Source organism: Hylobates moloch, unplaced genomic scaffold (genome assembly GCF_009828535.3).
Source record: "Hylobates moloch isolate HMO894 unplaced genomic scaffold, HMol_V3 SCAFFOLD_19, whole genome shotgun sequence".
In the NCBI taxonomy this organism is placed as follows: Eukaryota; Metazoa; Chordata; class Mammalia; order Primates; family Hylobatidae; genus Hylobates; species Hylobates moloch.
This window is the reverse complement of record NW_026652294.1, coordinates 51,180,568-51,192,584: the sequence shown is the minus strand read 5'-3', so window position 1 is coordinate 51,192,584 and position 12,017 is coordinate 51,180,568. Positions and strand designations below refer to the sequence as shown.

The following is a 12,017-nucleotide window of genomic DNA, read 5'->3' as shown; positions in this document are numbered from 1 at the left end:
TCGAGACCAGCCTGGCCAACACGGTGAAACCCCATCTCTACTAAAAATACAAAAACTAGCCAGGTGTAGTGGTGGGCATCTGTAATCCCAGCTACTCGGGAAGCTGGGATAGGATAATCGCTTGAACCCAGGAGGTGGAGGTTGCGTTGCAGTGAGCCGAGATTGTGCCACTGTACTCCAGCCTGGGCGACAGAGTGAGACTGTCTCAAGGGAGAAAAAAAAATCTTTTCAGTGCTGCATCACAAATGGATGGGGGAAAGGAGTGGGTGCAGACCAACAATGAATGCAGGCTGACCCATTATGGTAGCACAGATGAGAGATCTTGGCTACCCAGATTGGATATGAATGGTATAGACACAATAGAAAAATCATAAAAATCATTAGTGCCAAGGATTTGGCAGCTGAATGAGGGGGGCTGAAGGGCAGGGACGAATCAAGACTTGGCAATTTTTGGCTTGAACACCCAAAAGGATGATGGTGCCATGTATTGTTTTCATTAAATGTTTAACGGAAAACATGATGTGAAATTACCATGTGGAATAGTGTTGTTTTTAATACTTAAGAAAAATTACATTGTAACTACAAAGTAATTTCAAATTTAATGTGTATTTCTTGATCAACTGCAGTCTTCCCACGATTTCTCAATGTCTGAGCTTACTTAAAAATTGCCAACATCAATTTTAGATTCTTCTTAATTTTCTACTGTCCTTAGAACAGATTCTAAACATGGCCTACCAAGACTGTTCCCACCCTGTCCTTTGTCTAATCCTGCTTTTAGTTCTTGGAATATGCTAGGCTCTTCATCTGCCCTTGGATCCTTTGCCAACAGCAATTCCTCCCCCCAGTTAATGCTGGCTTGTTTTCTGGATTCAACTATTACGTCCAAGCATGATTAGGTCCCCATTCACTTGTAAGGGAATTATACTTTCTCCTTAGAGAACATATGATAGTTTATAATGTTATACTTACATAAATATGTCTTAACAGTCCATAAGCACCATGAAGACAGGGAGCATTATCTGCTTTGCTCTATTGATAAAACAGAACCGCCGGGTACAGTGGCTCATGCCTGTAATCCCAGCACTTTGGGAGGCTGAGGCGGGCGGATCGCGGTCAGGAGTTTGAGACCAGTCTGGCCAACATAGTGAAACCCCGCCTCTATTAAAAACACAAAAATTAACCGGGCATGGTGGCGCGTGCCTGCAGTCCCAGCTACTCGGGAGGCTGAGGCAGGAGAATCGCTTGAACCCGGGAGGCAGAGGTTGTGGTGAAGTGAGATTGCACCACTGAACTCCAGCCTGGGCAACAGAGCCAGACTCCAACTCAAAACCAAACAAAACAAACAAACAAACAAACAACTTAGTGCAGAACCTGCCACATAGTAGGCACTGCAATTTCTACTGAATAAAGAATGAATATGGTAGCAAGGCAAAGGCAAACTGAAGGCTGAATTAAGATTTAACTCAAGCTCCACTGTTCAGTGGCAACCCTACATCAGCATAGATGTAATTTTATCATCCCTAAAACAAGATAAAACATAACCACTTTATATAAAAGAACTACCAATGTAAAAGAAGTATGACAAGGGTTTTTCATGTTTATTTAGCAAGTTAAATGCTGTTTTTACTGATGATAGAAAGCAAATAAGATACTCCTCAAAATCAAAGAACTAAAATAATTAAAACTATAAAGTATTTGTTCACCTGAAGTTCAGTATTTATGACATAATTATGCCCTTAGCTACATTCAAGATTTTAACTTTACTAAAATAAACTTTAAAAAAAAATACTGCATAGGAAAATGTCTGATTCTTGTTTTAAAGTGTTATTGTTTTATTTTTTTTCTTTTGTTGAGTACACATTTGTTTTACTGGCAGTCCAGATAAACAAGTATATAAAGGAAATAGTAAATTTTTATTTTGGCAGAAGATAAACTGTGCAGATTAAAATGCCTCAATTTAACCTGAAGAAATGGTTTTGAATCATATAAATTTTTAAGAAGAAAAATAAAGACTGTCCAAAGGGATTCTCCTAGCTTATAACACATTTCCAGAATAACTCTCAAAAAAAAAAAATTCAAAAATACTCATTGACTACCTTAAAAATATGTCAATACCATATGGCTTTATGAAATAACTTCTAAAATTTATATATTTTTTCTTATTTAAAAAGGACCCCAAGTTTTAAATAAACTGCTAGCAGTATCTTTTCTTCACTTAAAAGTGCATATCTTTGAGGGTTGGACATACATTTTGAACAAATAATGATTTTTACAAATTAACACCAAAAAAAAAAATCACTTAAAATATTGTAAGGAGGAAGAGAGTTTTCACCAAATGTCATCTTTAAATAGACTGCAGTAGATGACATTCTTCCTTTTTTCTTTTTATAACATCAGAATTCTCAATGAAATGCTTTGGCAGTTTTAAGACATATCACAGTCTCTACCAAGACATACTGACATTAATGATGTCCGTGGAGATGGCAACTGCCTTGATGGCTCAGTTTGAATAGACACAATGTTAGTGGGCTGGTTCTGCAAATCAGAAACAAAGGTGCTGTCTTCTCTTACATCGAGAGTTTGTTCAACTGAAGCTGCCAGAGGTGGAATATTATCTACAGTTTTGTTGGCATTATTCAAGTTGTTAGTAAGTGTGGCAATATCACATTCCTTGTCCAGCACACCAAATTCATCTTCTATTGTAACTACATCTTTAGTTTCAAATGGTTCCAAGGAAGGAGCCAAAAACTCATTTTGTAGAGGGTCTTGAGGACCACTATGGTCACATTCTGTATCCTCCTTTACTTCAGAATCCTTATCACTGTCACTGTCAATGGTAATTACAACTGGGGAACGTGAAGCATTATCTCCATGGTGCTTCTTATGCTTCTTCTTATGTTTCTTCTTTTTCTTTTTATGGTGTTTAGTTGTATCAGTAGCTTTTCCTTCATAAACTATCTCTACACTTAGGCTCCGGGTCTTCCTTTTTCTCCTTTTGTGTTTTGTCTCTCTGTCTGATGATCGGCTGTCTGAAAAGGTATCACTCTCATTTTTGTAGTTTCCATCCAATTTTGATGAAGATTTTTGGTAATGACTGTCCTTTGCTTTAGAAGCAAATTCACGAGATGGCTGAGCCACTTCGTTAGTACCCTCCAAATGGCGTGTTTTGTATTTTCGTTTCCCTCCAGGCTTTTCATTTCTTACCCGGTCAGTCCCGGTAGATGCAGTCCTTGATCTGTTACTAGACAGGCTCCTTGATCTGTGCCTTTCATAGTAGTAATACTTCCTCTCACTGTGATTATTTTTTTTCCTAGCATTTGTTCTTTCAGAAAAGGACTGAACTCTAACTTCTGGACTTGAAGACTGTCTAGAATAATGAGCTCTGGACAGAGTCCTCCTCCTGTAAGATGATTCGTACCCATCCCTGTCCTTGTTTCTACTGTAATAAGTATACTCCCATTTGTATCTGCTTCCATAATTATTTCTTAAATAATAACGATCTCTATTTCTGCTCCGTGATCTTCTTTTACCATGATCACTGCTACGAGACCTTGATCTGCTTGTGCTTTCACTACTTAGAGACAAAGTTTGGCTTCTTCTGGACCAACTGCTATCTCTAGTTCTTGATCTCTTTTTGTCTCTTCTCCCTCTAGGTCTGCTACTTTCCCTGCTTCTGGATCGTTTACTTTTCATCCTTTTCTTCCCATGATGCTTTCTATGATTCTTCTGATCATGCCCACTTCTACTCTGAGAACGTGAATCTGAACTTCTTGATCTTCCCCTCTTTCTGTGTCTATGGTTATATGGAGAATATACTCTGTCTCCTCTTACAGATGAGCTTAGGTTTCTGGGAGATGACAATGATGTAGATCGTTTCTCTTCCTTCTTTGATTTGATTCTTGTACTAGAATCACAATGACCTTTATTTATTTGTTCATCCTTTCCAAGGACAGAGTGTGGAGATGAGCATCTACTAACATCGCTATCACCAGAACTGTAAGATTGCTCTTGTTCTTGTGTCTTCACTGTCTCCATTTTCTCATAAGAACCTAAGTCCTCAGAATCAGAGGACAGTTCAACAAGTTCTGGGGTCCTCTCAGCTAGTGGTTTAACAAACCCAACAATGACACAATTATCTGAAGAATCATCACTGTCATTATTTAGGTCCTCATTGGTTTGTACTCCTTGTATCTGAGACGTGGCTCCTCCTGTGACAAGTTCTTCATCTGAACTGTCAGAAGTATTTAAAAGAGAAGACATAGTAACGTGTACCTGCTCTGAGCTTGAGTAAGATGGTCCTGGAGTTTCATCATCCCATGGTGCCTGACTAACAGTGGCTACATTAATATCCAGTTCTTGGGTCTCAGCCTCATCTGGAGATATTGTTATGACTGAAGAATCAGAATGGCTGCCTTCTTCATATGAAGGAGCAGGGCAATCATAATTGGCATGCTGGTCAAAGGCTGCCATGTTAAAAGGAGATCGGGCAAAACTGATAAATTCATGTATAAAATGCTCGGTTCGATTAAGTAAAAATGGTCTTAAATCAGACACAAATGCCTGACTCTCCAAGTCATAGCGAGTAACATTACTCATGATAATATGCTGGACAATATTCACTAAAGATCCATGAGCTCCAAAAAGAACTGTAAGTTCACGTTTTAACCAGGGGACTAATCTGTGAAGGCAAGCTGGATTTCTACGGAAAAATTCAGCGGAAATATCCCTGTAGCGGCCACCATCTTCAATATTTCTAACTCGAGCACCAGCACGATAGAGAGTTCGTCTAAAATTAATAATATCTTGCTCTTGAATTTTCCGCAAAGATCTTTCATCTGCGGTAGTTGGCCTCCTTACTGCAATTTGTCTCATAAATTGAGGAATTTCAACATCTCTAGGTCTTGTTGAAATGCCTAACCCTTCAAATAGTACTCCACTATCTGGTGGAGTTGTTGTTCTTCTGTTCACAGGACCACTAGGTGAATAAACAGAAGCATTTCGTTCCCTTGTCAGAGTTGTACGGTAGCGAAATCGTCGATCAGGGGTGACAAAAGAACCATTATACGAAGGCCTTAGGACATACTCCTTGAAGTCATCTTCTGCCCTCACAGAATGGAAAATAGAATCAAAGGGCTGTTTACATAGTGGGCATTCAGCTTTGTTTTTTGACCACTCCTGTACACAGCGAAAACAGAACTTATGTAAGCAGCGATCTAAGTAAGACACATTATCAAATCTATCCAAGCATATGGGACACTTAGAATCAGGAGATGCATCAGCTGGTACTGTCTGTTGCAATTTGCTAGTGCCAGCTTTAGGTGAAAAGTTGTCCATTTTAAATTCCTTAGCAGCTGATGCCATTATCTGTAAAAGGGAAAGAAATATATCAGTAACCTGATATTAGAGGAATGACTAAATAGTCTCAACAAAAATGCAAATAAAGACCTTGAAACATATTTTGGTGAAAATACTTAAGTGACCCATTACTTTTGTTGTGTTATAAAGGGACACTGTAGCATAGTAATATAGTGCTTAAAGCATAAGCTCTGAAGTCAGATTTCCTAAGACTGAATCCTGGTTCCACACTACCAGCGTGACTATGTGCCAGTTAGTATCTCTGTGCTTTAATTTCATCTGCAGGTCAGTGATAACAGAATCTGCCTCACAGGGTTTGTGAAGATGTAAAAAGCCCTTAGAAAAGGCACCTGGTACATAGCAAAGCTCTCAAATATTATGTAACATTCTATTATTCTTTTTAAAAATAATTTGAGAAATATCTGACATATAAAAAAAAAACGTACCAAATACCCATGTATCCACCACTTATGCCCCTTATCTTCCCCTCCTATCACTCTCTAGAAAACAAAAAACAAAAACACCACAGTCCTCAGTTGATGTTATTTCTATGCATGGCTTTATACCTTTCATATACATATGCCACTAACAATACAGACTGATTTATCTGTGATATTTTATATGTACTTTTCTAAAACAACTTTGGTGACATATAACTTACATACCAGAAAGTTCACCTGTTTAAACCAATCCTATGGTTTTTAGTGAAAGATTCTTTTCTCAACCTTAGAAAGCTAATTTTAAAAAGGGAGAGGAAACTTTTAGTGAAGATTAAATAATAAATGAAAAGGCAGCCAAGAGGCAGTACCTGGCTCACAGTAGGTGCTGAGTAAATGTTAGCTGTTATTATTACTACACTGTATTACTATTATTACTACACTATTATATTCAGTTAATAACTTATTCCATTCAGCATTCCTAATAAGTCTTCCTTTAGCTTTTTTTCTTTAATCCAAAAGTCAGGCCACAGAATATCTTGAAATCATGTTTTTGGTCCCCTTCCCTATTATCCTTTCCCATATGGATGACTAGAATATTAAAGATCAGTTTGTTTTATCAGTTTACATTGGCTCAAAACTTTGCTAGAGCTGAAATCTAGTATGCATTTTGGCTTTATCTCATAAACTCCAAAGCTGCATTTTATACTAATCATTTTGAATATATTGACTACTGGGGGGTCAGGCGCGGTGGCTCATGCCTGTAATTCAGCACTTTGGGAGGCCAAGGCAGGCAGATCACCTGAGGTCAGGAGTTCAGGACCAGCCTGGCCAACATGGTGAAACCCTGTCTCTACTAAGAATACAAAAATTAGCCAGGCATGGTGGCGGGCACCTGTAATCCCAGCTACTTGGGAGGCTGAGACAGGAGAATCGCTTGAACCCAGGAGGCAGAGGTTGCAGTGGGCAGAGGTTGCAGTGAGCAGAGATTGCACCATTGTGCTCTAGCCTGCGTGACAAGAGTGAAACTCTGTCTCAAAACAAACAAACAACAACAAAAAACTACTAGGCCCTTGGTTTCCCAGGCCTAATATTCATCTTCCTCCACCTCCTTTATCACAGGAAGTTCCATCACTAGTCAACTGGGGTCAAGTTAATCAAATAACAGAATTGTAATTTTCTAAATAGACTCATTGGCCTTAACAAACTATAAGAAAAACCATTAAACAAAACCCACAACAAAAACTCATGACTGAAATACAAGTATTCCACCATAGCTTTCATATTAAACTTGCTCACTTTAGGACACCGTGGCTTTCTCAAGAACATAACTTAACAGAGAATCAATTAATGCTAATTAAGCGTTTCTTCAGGGGTCCAGGTATGTCTAGTCTTCTATTTACTGAACTGAAAATGCAAAAAATCATCACTGTCCTGGAAGGTCTGGAAAAGCAGAATTATAAATACATAATACTGCTTTTTTATTCATAAACACTCTAAAACCCTAATACTGCACAATTTTCTCAGCATTTCCCTCTACTTTTAACATTTTTTAATCTGCCTACTCAGGAAATTTAAAGAAGCACACACATAAAAATAAAAACCTTTCAGTTCAGAGACTGTGTGTGTGGTAGAGGGAAGGAACAGAGAGAAGTTGGGAGGGAATCAAAGAGGTTATCAAAAGATCTGGACCGAAGACCAGGCTTCACCCAGAACTAGCTCTAGTTAATGTGAAGAAAACCACATTACTCTAGACTTTAGTTTTCTCCTCTATATAATGAAAGGATTACTGGACTTGGAAAAAAGACCTGTGAATTCCAAGTTAATGCATTTTATCTTCACTTAGTTATTTTAAATAGAATTTTAGTGTTTTCTGAACACTTCCAGTTCATATAAAAATTACAGCTGAAAATGAATTTATTGAAGGGAATTATTAGGTAGTAAACTTGAAGTTCAAATAAAGTAAAATCTCAACAAAGTATGATTTAAAAAAAAAAAAATGAAACCTTACCCTTCCCTTCTCTAGTTTTATAAGCCTGTTAACCACTTTGACGGTAAAAGGTGAATGAATGACTGGTAATGTCCTCCATAACAGGTTAAAAAATAATCATAAATTAGAATTCATTCTTGTATTTCTACACAGGAATCATTAGCTGAAAAGAATAATCTTAGCTGGGCATGATGGGCACACCTGTAGTCCCAGCTACTCAGGAGGCTAAGGCAGGAGGATTAACTGAGCCTGGGAGGTCCAGGCTGCAGTGAGCCATAACTGCACCACCTCACTCCAGCCTGGGCAGCAGAATGAGACCCCGTTTCAAAATAAACAAACAGTCTTCATCAGAAACATCAAAGAGGCGGGGCACGGTGGCTCACGCCTGTAATCCCATCACTTTGGGAAGTCAAGGCAGGAGACCCTTGAGGCCAGGAATTTGAGACAGCCTAGGCAACAAAGCGAGATCCAGTCTCTATCTTAAAAAAGAAAAAGAAACATCAAACAATTGGGATGCATGTAGATCATCAAATAAGTAATTAGCTCTTCAAAATCATCACTAAATGCTAAATTAAAATGTTTTTTAAAACGCAAATGAAGTCAAACATATGACCCGGCAATTACACACCTAGATATACCCAAGGGAAATGAAAACTTGTCCACATAAAAAACTGTATATGAATATTCACAGCAACTTTAGTCATAATACCTCAAAAGGAGAAACTCAAATACCCATCAATTGATTAACAGATTAATAAAATGTGGTCTATCCATACAATGGAATTTTATTTGGCAATAAAAAGGAACAAAATACTGGTACCATGTTGTAATATGGATGAACCTTTTTATTATGCTAAACGAATGAAAAAAAATTCACAAGAACCCACATATTGTATGATACCTTTTATATGAAATGTCCAGAATAGGCAAAGCTATAGAGATGAAATGAGGCTGGTGGCTGCTGCTGGGGCAGTAAAGAGGTTTATTTCTGGGATGATGAAAATGTTCTACAATGAATTATTGTGATAGTTGTACAACTCTGTAAATATACTAAAAATCATTGACTTATAAACTTTAAACGGGTGAACTTTATGGATGGAATGTAATCTTTTTGTTGTTGTTGTTGAGACAGTCTTGCTCTGTCGCCCAGGCTGGAGTGCAGTGGCGTGTGATCTTGGCTCACTGCAAGCTCCACCTCCCGGGTTCACACCATTCTCCTGCCTCAGCCTTTCCAGTAGTAGCTGGGATTACAGGCGCCCGCCACCACGGTCTGCTTTTTTTTTTTTTTTTTTTTGTATTTGTAGTAGAGACGGGGTTTCACCGTGTTAGCCAGGATGGTCTCGATCTCCTGACCTTGAGATCCGCCCGTCTCGGCCTCCCAAAGTGCTGGGATTACAGGCGTAAGCCACCGCGCCCGGCCCGGAATGTAATCTTAACAAAGCTGTTTAAAACTACAAATTAAGGCATAAAAACTGGGATGACTAGATACAGATTAAGAGTGGTTGATTTGCTGGCCGGGCGCGGTGGCTCACGCCTGTAATCTCAACACTTTGGGAGGCTGAGGCAGGCGGATCACCTGAGATCGGGAGTTCGAGGCCAGCCTGACCAACATGGAGAAACCCCATCTCTACTAAAAACACAAAAATTAGCCGGGCGTGGTGGCGCATGCCTGGAATCCCAGCTACTCGGGAGGCTGAAGCAGGAGAATCGCTTGAACCCGGGAGGCGGAGGTTGCAGTGAGCCAAGATTGCGCCACTGCACTCCAGCCTGGGCAACAAGAGCGAAACTGCCACACACACACACACACACGAGTGGCTGATTTGCAAGAGACATTCTGAATTTAAGTAGCAAAGGTAGACCCGATGAAAAACACAGTGCTTCAGGTTCTGTAAGAAGCCTGTATTAAGGTTTTTCCATCCTAGCACTCTAGGAATTAGGACTATTCATTTCCTCACAGGAGACAATCAGTTCTTCCAGTCGCACTTCCTAAACTGTCTCCCAAATCCTAAATGAAGTTCACCATCTTTAGTATAAACTGATTAAGCCAAAACTCCCCTTTCCCGAAAAATCCTCAAATCTGGTTTTAACAAAGATAAGAACAATTCGGGGAAATTTCAGACAATTAATATGGACACACATCTAGGGAAAATGGATGGGGGAGATATCAGGAAGCTCGAATCTACATTTCAGGAGACTGGATATTTGAAAAACTCCACGATGATATAAACGAAGTATAACTGCTCTGTAGAATTAAAGTCAGACTTACTCCAAAAGTAATCTACGGCCGGGCGTGGTGGCTCATGCCTGTAATCCCAGCACTTTGGGAGGCCGAGGGGAGCAGATCACAAGGTCAGGAGATCGAGATCATCCTGGCTAACACGGTGAAACCCTGTCTCTACTAAAAACACAAAAAATTAGCTGGGCGTGGCGACGGGCGCCTGTAGTCCCAGCTACTCGGGAGACTGAGGCAGGGGAATGGCGTGAACCTGGCAGGCGGAACTTGCAGTGAGCTGAGACTGCGCCACTGCACTACAGCCTGGGCGAAAGAGCAAGACTCCGTCTCAAAAAATAAATAAATAAATAAATAAAAATAAAAAGTCATCTATGGCATACACTGTGTATAAAATTTAATCATCTGCTGATTACATTTGCGGGAGTGATGTTAATTCTGATGCAGAGCCAAGGCTGAGAATCGCCACCACTTATTAGGTGTGTAACCTGGAGGAACTTTTTTCTCAAAATCTCACGTTTTCTCAATTCTAAAATGGAATTGAAAAGGTGGTTGTGTGACGGGACATACTTCATAAAAACCCTTAGCACAGTACTTGGTGCACAGTAAGAACTCAACACTGTTCTTTATGTTATGTGGACGCGAAGTGAATTTTAGTAGCTCATCACTCATAACTTATAATAAGGGTCCAGACGGAGGATAGCCTATAACAACAAAATAATCATCATAATATAATTATTATACTTAATATTTCTAGGCAAAGTGACTAAAAAGGGTTCACGAGTAGATGAAATAGAAAGATCACCCAAGTGTTAAAAATAAACTGGTTCCTACCTCTTGCCACCTTAAAAAAATCACTGCACCTCTCTGAACTGCATTTAATCAACTCCAAAAGAAGATACAAAAGTCATAGGATCTACTGACCAGATCCTATCAAATTTAATTCCAATTCCAGCAAAAAGAATTGGCTGGGAACCGTTCGCCTCTAAAACCACCCATTCCAGACAAGTATGATTGATTTTAGCTGATTGTATAGCTTTCTTTGCATTTCATGGACAAAACCCCGAAAGCTCTCACCACTATTAACTTAAATCTTGGGCAGCTGTTTCTTAATTTATCTTAAATAATCTTGAAAATTACCTATCAAAAGGTCTACTCCGTTTTCCTCTTAAATCACTATGTGGCTCATCTCAGCACTGCCCCCTTCCAGCCTACAATCAGCAACCCATGAGGAAAGCTGCAGTAACTTGATGGATGAACAAGTCACGGGCAATTTCTGCTCAGAATGTTTAACACAACACAAACAAGTCCCAAAGCCACGGTGATAGTCGTTTACTTTGGTTCAGAACTGCCACTAGACTAAGATAAGCAGCATGAGCATTACATAACCACAATGAACTTAAATATTGTTATTCCCATTTTACAGGCAGGCTCAGGGGCTTAGGGGACCTAGGCAAGGTCACATATCCTGTAAGTGGTGACGCCACGATTCAGTCTCATTGCTTTTTTGCTTTTCCCTGAGACCAAGCTCTTTCCAGTACACGGCCAGGCTCGCGCCCCTCGGGAGCGCTTGTGGGAAGAGCAACCCTCGCCTGCCCGCACCAATCCACAGGTGCGCGCAGGAGCCGCCCGGGGGCCCTGGCTCTGGCCCGTCGAGGCCCGGACAGCCCCGCAGGCCATGACCGCAGCCCTCAGGTCCCGAGGCGCTGCTTCAGGAGGGAGCACCAGCTCGCACGGCCCTTCCGACCCCCGCGTCCCATTGTTCCGAATCTCACTCACCTCGGAGGATGCCGGCGCAGGCCTGGCTGGGGCGCTCGCCGCGAGCTCCCGGCAGCCCAGAAAGCTAGGTCGGTGACGGCAGGATCCGCGAAGGCGTACCCGGCGACTTCTCCGCCTACCCTCCGAAGCGGGAGCAGGCGGGGGCGCTTCACCCTCCTCGCGAGACAGCGGAGACCCCAGCGGCGGCTGCGACCCCTGTGACGCAAAGCGCTCATCACCAATGGCA

General features: G+C 40.6%; 1 protein-coding gene across 1 annotated transcript in view; it reads right to left on the bottom strand.

Moving 5' to 3' along the window:
• Window positions 1–1,577: 1,577 nt before the first annotated feature.
• The window catches only part of TOPORS (TOP1 binding arginine/serine rich protein, E3 ubiquitin ligase), a 10,829-nt gene continuing 389 nt past the window's right edge, over window positions 1,578–12,017 (bottom strand). Inside the window, exons 2-3 of the mRNA XM_058431395.1 lie at window positions 11,792–11,986; window positions 1,578–5,364 (exon numbers count right to left, since the gene is read on the bottom strand). Coding sequence (XP_058287378.1) covers window positions 2,425–5,361 — 2,937 coding nt within the window. The 5' untranslated portion in view covers window positions 5,362–5,364; window positions 11,792–11,986 and the 3' untranslated portion in view covers window positions 1,578–2,424. The remainder of the gene's footprint in view (window positions 5,365–11,791; window positions 11,987–12,017) is intronic.